At 37.4% G+C, this 13,327-nt stretch overlaps 1 protein-coding gene across 9 annotated transcripts in view; it reads right to left on the bottom strand.

The window, feature by feature from the left end:
• Positions 1-1,207: 1,207 nt before the first annotated feature.
• The window catches only part of DPH6 (diphthamine biosynthesis 6), a 219,802-nt gene continuing 207,682 nt past the window's right edge, over positions 1,208-13,327 (bottom strand). For all 9 annotated transcript variants that reach the window (XM_064512419.1, XM_064512413.1, XM_064512410.1 and 6 more), the window contains one exon: positions 1,208-1,525. In XM_064512419.1, the coding sequence (XP_064368489.1) occupies positions 1,475-1,525 (51 nt within the window). In that variant the 3' untranslated portion in view covers positions 1,208-1,474. The remainder of the gene's footprint in view (positions 1,526-13,327) is intronic.

A 13,327-nucleotide genomic window follows, 5' to 3' on the forward strand; every position in this document is an offset into this window, starting at 1 on the left:
GAATTATTTTCTTTTTTCTTAAGAAATTTAATTTAATTCATCCATGTATTTATACACTGGCATATAAGAAGTTCTGTGCCTTCTCCCTTCTTCTAAAAAATATTTATACAACTGACAAAAATAATTCTTACTAAAGAGGGTGGCAGCTCTGCTACATCCTTTGATGTAACGGTAAGGAACAGTGACATTAAATAGTCTGATTTTCAGGTCATAATGAGCGTAATATGCTGGACATGTAAAGCATCTAGCAGAGGAAGATCCTCTTGTCTTTAGTTGCTGGTTTTGTATCAGCTGCCAAATGCATATCTGGTAGTGGGGAAGAAAATGAAGCTGCAGTGCTAAATTCACCTCTCAGTCACCCCAATGTAAACTTGCTGTCATTCCGTTGACTTTTGTGGAGTTATCTCAGATATATGCTGGCATAAGAGAAGGCCAGCTGGAGTACTGGTTATGTAGCTCCAATGCTCGCACACTGAAAAAGAACCGCAGAGAATATACAGATATAGAACATAGGCATAAGTTTGATACTCTTTCTTCAAGGTTTAATTTTATAGCCTTTGCCTGGAAATGAGATTTCTCTACAGTGCCTTACTGCCTCAAGCTAAGTCCAAAAGGCTTTCTTTCCTGTACTCATACTTTACCACGTTATGAGTAACATATCAGTTGCAATGAAGTCAATAGAGGCTTCACCTGTGTGTCTGAGCCTGCTTTACTGAAAGCAGTGGTAAAACTCCTGTTGATTTTCCAGGGAAGATTGAAGCCCTGGGGGATACTGCTAGCTCTGAAATAGGAGTTCTCTACCAGATATAAAGCATAAGGATACTCCCTGTTGCATCTGAAAGCAAGATGGCAAATCCTACAGTCTGACCATCATCTCAATTATTCGCTTTGCTAAAACCTGCATCCTGAATACTCCTGTGAAAACTCTTCCCCAGTGCAAGAAGAGGGTTAAAGTCAGGCCACAAGTAAGGCTTTCAGGAGTTGGCCTGGTCAGAAATTTCACTGTCAAATTGAGAGCAAACAAGTCTTTAAACAGTATTGGAGCTAATGTTCTGATTTCACCTCCATCCAAAAGATCAGAAGTTACAATCAGATTAGTGTCACCAGACCTAAATATATCAAACAAAAAACTGATGGGATCAGAGCAAATATAGTGACCTGCTATTACCATAATGTATCTAAAAATAAGGAAGAAAAAGGCATGATATTAAAAAAAGACACCTTTATTGTTCATACAAAGTTGACTCTGTTGCATATCATGAAGCATCATTAACAAGCTAAATATGACTTTGTGTAATTCAAACAATGGTGCTTAATGAAAATATACAACGCAGTTATGATCACTTATTTTCTTTGCTTTTTGCTGGATAGAATTTGTGCTTTGATAGTAATTTATTTCTTTTAAACTACTAACTTAGCCAGCATGATATATGAATGACTTCCTTTGCAGGTAAATCCATCACAGGTACTAAAATCAGAGCCGGGGTCTTCTTGCCCAAATGTTGTTCAAGATATTCTTGCAGTCCTGAAACAGAAACAAAACAATTCATGAATCCGCTTTGCCTTTGTCTCATTTTTAATATGAGAAGTGTGCTATCTCCAAATATGTTTTTGAAAAGTATCGTGGAGTCACAATTAACAAAGGTGGGTGAAATGCAATTCTGATTTTTTAGTTTATACAGAAGGAATAATCACCAGCTCCTACCTCCTAACCAACCAATCTGGGATCAACTTTACATGTTGCACAATTCAGCAAAACAGTTAAAAGCATGTTCCTCAACTCTGAGTGAGTGAGTGGCCCGTTTATTACTACAGAAACAGCAAACTGTAACTGAATGCAGGTAGTAAAGATAGCTGAGGATTAATGCAGCTGATATAACTAGTATTTATCTTTAATAAGGATAATAAATACCAGTTGAAATTCAGTTCTTTGTAATCTTTGATATTTGGATGATTTAGCTGCACATAGCTGTCTATAAGTGAAGTCCTGCTCTCAGGTCTCACTGAGATACATCAAGGTACAAAAGGTTAAAATGGGATATTTTAAAAAACATTGTGAACATGATTTCCATTTGCAATCAGTGGAAACATGCTGCATTGAAGATATAATGGCGAGAGTCCAGGGACAGCAACATACATGACTGCAGATCTAGATTTACAGAGATTCAAACTACAAAAAATACGCAATATAGCTATTGGTGGCTCTAAAGGGACTATTATGTGACAGAAGTTTACAAATTCCAAGTCCATTATAGGAAGAGAATTGGTAATGGAGAAGATCTAACTAGGAGAAGAATGGAAGAAAACTAAAGAATTGAACATTTAAAATGAGCATCAAGACATTCCTGGACATGTTGCAGTCTCAACCGACATGCTGGAAATCCACAAAGAATCTTTAGAGAAGACTGGAGAAAACTCTCCAAATGATCCTGCAAAAGACAGTTTCCTAATGGTAGGGAATGGGCTGCGTCGTTTTGGTTTTGATAAGTTATTTCTGTCTGTAGCTTCTGTGATTATAGCAATTCTTTATAACACTAAGCATTCTTGGCTAGAGCGAGTGTAAAGAGGGCAGAACTTGAAGAGTGTCAAAGATTTTTTTTCCCTCACTGCCTGTGAAACTGTGAATATGCAGTTCAGGCAAAGTGTTATCTCATATAGGATAAAAGAGGAAATTTGTTATTGTATTTACAGAGGCTAGCACTGTTCTGTTGTTACTCAGCAGCAGGAGCAGGAATTAATGTAATAATGGAAATGCTACCTATGAAATATTGCAAAGACAGTAGCAGCCTACTGAAATTCTGTTATTTTGTATTAACATCATTGACATTAGGGATGAGAACAGACAGAGGCGAGCCTAAGATCAATAGTCACCTCAAAGGTCAAAGGACTTCATGTTCTGTGTAATAAGCAGCTCAGTCTATGTATCTCAGATACTCAGCAATGACTCTCTAACGAAGCATCAGCCAATATTTTCATTCTCAACCTTGGTTTCAGGGAATTTCATAGCTATGCAGTAGGTGGAAGTCAGTAAAAACATTTCACCTCAAAAATCACCAATTACACCCTATTAAAACTACATTCCATTTTCTTTCTTCCATTAGAAATTGTGAAAATACAATTCTACCTTTAACTTTTTCACCGGCTTAAAAGCTATGAAACAGTGCAAAAAATTACCATAACAGAAACAGGTATTACTTTCAAAGGGAGAATTTGAAAATAAGGCTATCTGGAAGTTGAACTGTATTCTTTTGTTTTTTGAGGTGGGCAAAATAGCCATAAATATTTACATCTGAGCATTCCTTAGTAGACCTGACAGCCAGAAAGAGCCACCTTTCCAAAAGACCATCACCTTTTCTACTGCAAGTACAAACTGCTGCAGCAAAGCCTAAGCATATAATTGAAATATGGATGAAAATCTGGGGCATACACCTCTAAATGTTTAATTATACATGTAAATCAAATAGTCTGATATGAAAACATTCTGCTTTAGATCTACATCTTTTTACATTTTAAAATGTGTGGATAAAAGTCTGCTCATTAAGATTTCACCTCAAAAGAGGAGACTGGATCATCTAAAAAACTAAAATTGCACTCTGAGATATCACAGAAGACAATGCACAATTAGTAAATCTGTGTCAGACTGTGTAATCATAGCTGATACTGTGCAAAAATTGACAGCCATGTCTTTTACCTGCTATAAATAAAATGTGAGTTACTCCTCTAAATCCTCCATTACTAATTGCATATGTTTAACTATGTGACACTAATAGAGACACAATCTTTTTTTTTACTTCTGCAAATTATGCTTTTAGATAAACAAGAGTCTGAGTCAACAGTAGGAGTGTTTTTTGAAGTGTGTATTTCTTTGTTTAAATACACTTAAGATTTCAAATATTTCTTTCCTATCTATTACTTATGGAAATGTTTGCTCAGTTGCATATCAGTGCTCTAAAAGTTGATCTTACAAGTGAAAACATGCAGAGGAAATAGGTGGGGGTAGGTGAGAGTGTTTTCTGGAGCTCTAACAGGAGCCACAGAGGATTGGTACTGGTCTTAAAATCATTTAATGTGTCCTGATACAGAATATTCATTAAAGCACAAACAAAAAAAATGGAGTAGCAAGCAGCAAACAAGTGGTCTGTTTTGTGTATGTTTTCATTTCCTATGACAGTCAGCATTAATTATTATTACTATATGGAATTTGCCTAAAGCAGGTAAGCTTCATCCTATAAGATAGATACCCCTACTCCCGACCAAACAGCAGAAGTTCTGGCACAGGTTTCCCACTGAGTTTCATTCTGCACCACTATGAATTTTTCTCTTGAACTGGGCTGAGGGAAGCATGTGGAGACGAACATAATCACAACCTAGAATGAACAAAAATAATTCAAAGTCTTTCCCTCTCTCACTAAAACTTCCAGCAATATTATTTATTCCTGCCATTTCTTTTTCAGGAAATGATAACGAGATCAATAGTACAACGATCCTTCACACCGACCTAACAGCCCTTCCATATAACAGGGCACAACTTAAAATCATAAGCTATTGTTTTTAATGGTGCTTTTCATGCTTAGTAGAGAGAATAATGTCCTGGAAGCCTTTATAGGGTCATTGCAAATGATGAAGAGAATGTTTTTTACATCTATGTTATCATTGACTTCAATAGGGTCTTTAGGCATTCTCCTGCAGTCCTCACGTGTATGAGGCCGCAGAACACACCTGTACGTTTGCAAAATCAGATCCTTATTATCACTGACATCTCCTGTTTCACTGGCTATTTGCAGGTGGGGAGTAATCTAATAGCCCATAATGAAAAGGCAAATGGTAACAAAAAGAAAGATCATATTTAGCTCAGTACATAAAAAATCACTTTGATATTACAACTGCTATCTTTCCTTCAATTTTTAACCAAAAGATATTGTTACATCGCTTAGAGCAGGTCTTTAAATCCCTGAGCTAATAAAGCTCTCCATTGCTTCAGCTGTATGGATCTGACATGCAGCATGTACTTTGAAAAGATGCGTCACAGGGGATCAGGTTCCTAACACTTGACGAAGAGTTCCAGTCCCAAAAGATGTGCCCCTGGTGTGCAGAGCACTTAACCCTTCGACCAGTACCAACATGACTATTCACAAATTATTGATGTCCCTAAATCCCTGGCAGATTGCAGACAGTTCTTGTCTCCCTTGAAGCCAAAGCATATGGCCACTAATGGAATGGATTAAAAAATACACATACACATTCAAGGCTTTGCCACATGAATGTAAAGCCACAGATATGGTAGAAGGTGATTGAGCTGGACTGAACACTGTTAAATACATGATTAGCTTGTTGTTATGGATCATTTCCATTGATTTATATACAGTTTCACAGCACAGTTTAATTAAGGAACAAGCATCTTCCTTAAATGATCAGGCAGTACAGTGAAAAAGTGAAACATGTGGAACTGGAGACCCCTTCCCTCTTTCTTAAACATCCAACTGACTGCCTCTGTGGTTTTTAACAATAGCCAGGAAGAACAATATGCTTTTAAACAATAAAGTGTTTTTACTGCTTTTTATGAGGCTTATGTGCCGGAGAAATCAGTTCAGGATTTTTTTCCAAACTTACAATAATATAAAATGATGATGTTACATGTCAGATTTTAAAACAGAATCAGTGCAGTTCACTCACTCTATTTCAGTTAATACCTTCCTGTACAAAATAAGATCAAATCTAGTAAATAAAAATATACTTTTGGAATATAAGGGCAAATTGTTTCCCAAAAGATGATTTTGTGCTGATTTTTTCTTGTAACTTCAAAGATTTTAAAAGAAAAAAATGTGGACATTTTGCACATTCCCCTACTTGTTTCTTAATTATTCTTAATTATATTGTCAAAGGTCGGTCATGTTAAGAGACCGAGTTTTCAAAACTGCCCTATCCACAGGAAAAACTGAGGCAACATTTTGAGAAGAACTGTGCTTCCATTTTGACAGCTAAATGTAGCAGTTACATCTTGAAAAATGCCAAGCACCTATCAGGTCCAGGGAAAACTGGCCAAAGATATGTTACTCTATGTTTTTATAAATTCTTCCAAAATTATAAAATTTGAAGTTAGTCTTGATTTTTTTCATGGGAAATACTCCTATGAATAAAAAGAGGGAATCTGATAATAGCTAAACAGGAGGAGGGTGGACGTAGAACATGCTGTCGAAGCCAACCACTCCTGATTGTTCACCCAGGCTACTACACGAATTATTTCCCTTAGTCCTTCAGGGTTTCAACAAGTTACAGCCTGTCTTTGCCTACTTATTTATAACAACAGGGTAGTGATGATTTTCTTACTTCTCATGAATAATCAGGGTATAATTAAGTTTGGTTAGGCACAGTTCTGGAGACTATATAAGCTCCTTCATGCAACACTGGTGATGCACTTTGATCACCTGGCCTGGGATTTTTTTCTGAATACGAGTTAACTGGCTACTTTGAACTGTAGGGGAAGTCTTTTGCCATGATAAAGGAGACAGATGACCAATGGGAATTTGGGTAAGGCTGTGAAACTCCTTTTAACCTGTGATAACGCCAAGTCAGTCTTTGAAACTACAACATGTAAAACAAAAGTATTAATGTTCTGTGCTACCTAACTTTGAAAATCCAACGTGTTGTGAAGATTTCTCAAGCTGTGTCAAGATTCTCTCTCTCCCTTCTTTCAAAATCAACATTTGGCGAATGAGCTTTCATTTTGCATGGTAAATATGTAACAACATTTGTTTTTGAAAAATAAAAAGGAATCAGTATAATTTGGACTTTTAAGAAAAACAGATCTACCTTTCAGGCCTATTTGTAAAAAACACATGACCCAAAAAGAAAAAACTGAAATTGCAGAGGCAGTTACCAGGACTGCATTTGAAAGTCAGTTCTCTACAAATACATGCCTAGTCAGATGCCATTACCGCCATTCAGACCTGCACAAGTCTGCATTTGCAAACAATTCTTTCATAAAAATGTACCTCTTGGCACATTTTTATCACATTCCACTTCAACTTGCCTGCATTTATGGACTCATCTAAACTGCATAGGTCTGTCTTTATGAAGAACTTCTTGCTGCTCACATCAAACTAGTTTTAGTTATAAGAATTAAAATGTCATTGTCAAGTAATCTCATAACAGATGAAAATATAGTCTGTACTTGAAACACTAATGCCAATGTTAGCCTACTCCTTTACCTTGTCCCTAATACCAAAGAACTATTTCAGATTGCAACCTCTCCTGGGAAGGATATGTTTATCAGCATCCAGACTGATAGGACTCAATGCCTTCTGGTGGTAAAATACTGTGAGTTGTAGGCACAGATACATAAGCAACAGGCTAGCACTTCACAGAGCAGAACATTCATCAGATGAAGCCTCTGACAAAAAAACTGCTGTAAAGAGATGATATTTTACTGCTAGTGCAGTTTGTGCACTGGACTGCTTGTTCCTTTGGAAGTTACCCCTAACCTGAAAATACCATTCTAGCAATGTCTTTATGCGGGCAATGGTGAAAACAGAATGAAAGCTGCTGTAGGCTTAAGCAGGTTTTACTGTATCTGCAGCAGTGTGAGAAACTCTTCCTACAGTTTAGCAGAGGAAGAGGAACTTCCTTCCTCAAGAGAGCTATGTATCCCTGCATACCTTCTTGTCAGCTCTTGAGCTCAGAACCAGAGAGGAAAAGTTGCAAGTGCACAAGATAGCAGTCATGGTCTTTATTTGTTAATGGGAGATGTAAGAAAGATAAATGATAAGCTTTTCTTAATCTAAACTCATTAGTCAGTGAGGGTGCCCGCACTCTGTGCCATCAGAGGAAAGTGGAGAGGGACATCCAGCCTCAAATGACCAGCTCTGAAGGAATCCAAAAATCACCCGTCCTCTTCCCAGTCTCAGCAGCTGCTTTACTGTTCCTCTTTGCTTAAACAGGAGTGGGTGGGAAGAAAAAAGGATTCACTCATCATCAGGGAGGGTATTAACATTACAGGAACTTTACTTTTCTAGAGCTGAGTCATTTGGCTGAGTAACAAGGAAAGTTTTTTACACTGTAGCTAATACATTTTTTAGCATTTGAAAGAAAATTAGTAGACAAAAAAGTTATTTTTAGTGCTGGTTCAATTGTGGGCCTGTCAGCCTTGGCAATGCATCTCTTTTATCAAGCTGCCAGGATACCTTGTTTTGTTTTCAGAGCAAAGTTTGCTTAAAGACCAATTTCAGAAAAGTTACTCATTGTGGGTGTTAATTAGAGCTTTCTGGACTCTGCAGGGTTTAGCTTATGATCCTTTTCACTTACTAAACCCTGTAATTTGAGTTACATGAGGATGGGAATGAACCAACCCCTTTCTATTCTTCTGAAGGCTCTGTTTAACACAGACCATGAAAGAACCTCTCTCCTTTTCTTCCCTAATATGGAATTCTAATCTCTCTCCTTTCTTAAAGAAAATGAAAAATAGTATTTCACACCTGTAAAAAGTTTTCAAACTGATGAACTGAGACACACCCTTAGAGCTTCAATATGGGACAGCTAAACTTTAGGAAGCCTCTGCTTATAGATAATGTCTTCAGTGATAAAGTATACTATACATCTTAGAAAAAATAGCTAACCATCTATTCCCTTCCCTGTGTCTTTCTAGGAGTGGTGTACTGTCACTCTATAAGAGAAAGTCCCTGACACATCTCCCCACTGACCCAGGTAGCAGGCAAGAGAATCATTTTGCCTTGCTTCTGTTGTCACATTAAGGAAAAGGCCAGCTACTGGTTCAAAAATCTTAAAAATGGGATTGGGAAAAAGAGACTTCTTAGTAGTTGGGGGTAATAGATAACAAACTGAAGTCGAGTTTATACATGATATGGTTATAACTAGGAACTTTGTACTGAAATGAATGAAATGAAAATGCAGTTGAAGTACTATGCAAAAGCCAACCCAAAACAAAACCTGATACAGAGTCTGCGGAGGATTATACTCAGCTGCACCGGATATTTGAAACTGGGCTAGACAAAAGATGAGACAATGAACTAAAAAGAACAAACCTGTGAAGGATTAGAGAAAATGACCAAAAATGGTTATCTATCTCTATTTTACAGCTGAAGAAGCCTCTATTTTCCTGCAAGGAGAAGAACTGAGGTGGCTAAGGCAAAATATTTTAACTGTGTTCATGAATACTACCATCTTAAAACAATATCTCCCAAACTTCCTCCCAAATATCTAAACTTGAGCTCAGTTTGAAGGCTGGTATGAACACTTCTGAAAGTTGTACAGCACTATAGCAGTGTGACAGATGTACCAGGAATGCTGAGGAGGTAAGCAAATCAGTCAACCACAATTACCAAATGAGATTTTCTTATACTGGTATTTATATCAATTAAAATTTCAATCTCAAATGCCATTCCTAAGATATTTATGTACCACCCAACTCTCTGGATATACAGAAGTTATCTTCCAAAGTACACAGCACCAGTCTGTACCAATTAGGTATTTTATCAAGCACATCAGTGGCAAGTCATGGAAATAAATGTGACTCTTTTAAAGATAAACAAATGTTGCTGAGCTCTTCTGCATATTAGTAATGGCTGTTTCTCAGTAGAAAGAATTAAGATTTAGCTTCCATAATAATTCTTCAAGTTACTGGCTACAGTTTAGAAAACAGCAGCACAGCATGAAAACTCATTGCTTTGTGTTTCCCACTGTTCCATTTTTAGCAGTGTCCTATATACAGGTTGAGAATCAGCCTATACAAGGTTATAAATGTGCACTTTTGTTTAAAATGTCATTAACCTTCTGCACTAAATAAAGAAACACTTGAACATGCCCTTCCAGTACTCACACTGAGGTCTAAATATAATTTCAAAGAGAAGGGAGGACTGAACTTTCTGAGTACAACTGCTGAGAGAAGAACTTGTGCTTTTTCAAAAGCCATGACAGAGTGCAAAGATCACAAGCCTATTTTCTCTGTGTACTATCTTTCAGCCTTATAATACTCTATCTCTTTAAGAGGTGGATGGTTATTGAGTTCGTATGCCAGCTGTGTTCAATATCTCTAGGGAGGGCAGGATATAATGATATGATGTGGGGATGAGTCATGAATGGAGACAGATTATTACAAATATATAAAACAGTAAGGACCAGTTTTTCAAGAGGCATCGAAGAATGCACTTAGTACCTGTAAGCACTTGCTTGCTCACAGAGCAACCTGGATGTGTCTGTGTAGACAGACAAAACTGCAGGATTCACTAGAGGCTCTCACACACTTTTTTCTATGCAGCAAGAGAAAAATGTGCACTTCCCGGATTTTTTTAGTTTAATTGAAACTTGGTGTGAAAATGATCAACTGCAACAGCACCTGTGCAGTAATTATGAAACTTGCTTTTTCACCTGTAGGTCACACTACAGCTACTGACTCCTGCCCTGTAGTCCCAGAGCATTAGATGGCACAGATTTGCCAACTGTAGGACAGTTGGTAGCTATGCCCCCCAGGTAAGGTTGGGAACACTGGTGGGGCTGTGTGTGGGAAGCTCGGCTGTGCCTGCTGGTAATTCAAGAACTTTTATCTCCAGGGCTGTCAATCTGGCACCTTTCACAAGTGTTAAATTCACTTAAGTATATTTTTTAAGAAGCTGTCATGAGACATACTGAAGCAAATATGTCCTTCAGTGGTTACACATGGACTCAGTTGTAACAATGTTTGTTAAGTGCTTTGACATCCCCAAATGATATGTTTGGTACAACTTCCACATTTATTCGTTTATTCAACTCTGCTAAACAGTCTCTAAAACCTATGGGTTTAACAAATATCTCATTGGACACAGTTTATCCAAAAAGCTACATCTAACCATGAAGAAATGCTTATATAACTAGTGAACATTGCATACATCTACTAGTGGGAGAATTTAGCCTGCAAATAATAGAAAAGGTTTCTAAAAAGATTTTGTGAAAAATATCTTTATATTGGGTACAGAGAAGATCCTGATGGAATAAGCGTTTTCAGTTGCTAGGCCATATTCTCAACTGTTGTAAGTTGTAGATATGCTAATTTACACCTGCTGAGGAGCTGGCTCAGTATATTACATATTTATATATAGTATCATGTGCAAACTAGTGAGGTTATTTCTAGATGTTTACTGTTATAATGAGCTCTGCAACTTTAAATCAATCTGCTGCACAAATGTAAACAACATATCATAACAAAACCAGATAAAAGTGCACCCAAACATGTTAAATACATTATTAGGTCGATGAAGATCATTTATATTGATCCAGGTCTGGCTTCACAGCACAGTTTAATCAAAGCTGCCTGGAAGAGGTAACAAAGAGTGGTCATGGCATTCACTGCCTTTCATCATGAGGTCACTGATTTAATCCTAGAATGAGTCTACAAGTGACTAAAAATTCATTACTACAGTATCTGACAACTTACGTGAAATCAGTTGCAGCAAGATGAAAAAGGACAGACAAATATTTAGACTTGTAACAAAATCCAGCTACTGCTCTAATGAGGAAATACTATTATTGGAGGTTGCTGATGCTCCACCCAGCAGTTTGTAAGCTTTTGATAGCCACACAATTACCTCCTTCTGATCTGGCAGATTTACATTAATTGGATTTTTATCCTGTATAGCAAATACTCAGATACCAGTACCCTCTTACTCCCCACAGTCAAGGAAGAAAAGGAGGGAGATGAAAATCTTTTGTTCCTCTTCATGGCCTCCAAGGAAGATGAATAAATCTCACTGCTAGTGTTTCTGTAATATGAGCTCGTAGTTTGTTCCAGATTTGGGAACAGGAGACTGGAGAGTTATTCAACTGTATCAGTAGACAGCAAAATGAAAGAAAAAGAACTGAAATTTGGCCACATACTGATGTGAGCTGAAAATTAATTTTTGCTCTAACTTGGAGCTATGAATAGCATAATTTAGAAAAGCCTTCAACAAGACTTATGTGTCATTTTATCAGGCACTGTACAAACACTAAGCAACAGACAAAGTCTGCCACAAAGAGTTTACAATCAACATAAAAAAATACAAAGCAGCAAAAGGCAAAGTTGGACAGATAGGCACAGAAAACTGTCAAAATTATAGGTGATTTGTGAAAATTTGTGGAAAAGCCAGCAGCTGACCTGAAATTCTGACCCACCATACGCCTGTTCTTCCTCTTGAGGGCACACACAATTAGCATACTTACTAACAACAGAGTGACCATGAACTGAGTTGTCGTTTTGCTTGGACTGCCTTTGGATCTCTGAAAGTTAAAATTACACTCCCAGTAAAGCAATGCTGCATGTGTTCCACCTGCTCGGCTGTGAAACAACTTTGCTTTTCACAGGCCTCTGATACTCTTCCACCAATGTTAACAGCTGGAGCTGTCTATTCGACAGTTATCTGTGGGCTTTATACCAAATTGGTCCAGCATATATGCCAGTGGGCTATCCAATCTACTGTCTTATGATTGTTTAAAAAATTATTATATACTTTGTACCACAATGTATCACAAAAAACATAAAGAGAAAATTATTACACAAATCTAAAAAAGGACAAACTTTTAGTCACCAAAATGCATGGGTCTAAATACCTGTTTTTGAAAAACTTTTAGGGAAGACGTTTCAGAATTATACAAATTGTACTGCCTTATATAACTCTTGTAAATTTTTTGATTTATAGAGACATGCATGACAGGTAAAGTACACAGCATAGCCTAAAAAAGAATGGCAAAGCTGCCCAGATGTGGCTTCCTGCTTCTGGATTCTGCTCAGCACAGCTGGGAATTCCAGCCAATGGGTCAGCACCCACAGGTGAAGAGTCAATTGGCAGCATTGAACAGTTTCATCTGTTTGAACACTGGCTCTTTGGAAATAAATTTCTAGTTTTGGAACCTTAAGCCACATCTCCACTAAAAACTATGTTAGCTCAAACAGACACTGGATTAATGAAACCAAAAATGCTCAGAAAGAAAGCGGATGTGATGCTTTAATCACTTTTCAGAAACATGAAGTGTGAGTGATGGAAAGGTGACCTTTATCTTTCCTACAAACAGAAGGCCAGCCTATAAGGCACAGTGAAAAATGATTTTGATTTATCCTTGTACCTGTTTCTGAAAAGATGTGATCTGTGGTATGAGATCTGGTTTTAACAACGCTGCAGTACTGCTAGAGGGAAACAAATTGTCCAAGAAGAGATGTCAGTTTTAAAGTAAAGCAAAGATGCCCACACAGCCCTTTCTTTGGTCAGCACTGATACTTTATGCCATGGGCCTTAACTTCTCAGGAAATATCATACCCTCTGCATTACAGAATATGGTAGTGAGAAGGACAGGCTATAGAAAGCTA

Source organism: Dromaius novaehollandiae, chromosome 5, assembly GCF_036370855.1.
Source record: "Dromaius novaehollandiae isolate bDroNov1 chromosome 5, bDroNov1.hap1, whole genome shotgun sequence".
NCBI lineage: Eukaryota > Metazoa > Chordata > Aves > Casuariiformes > Dromaiidae > Dromaius > Dromaius novaehollandiae.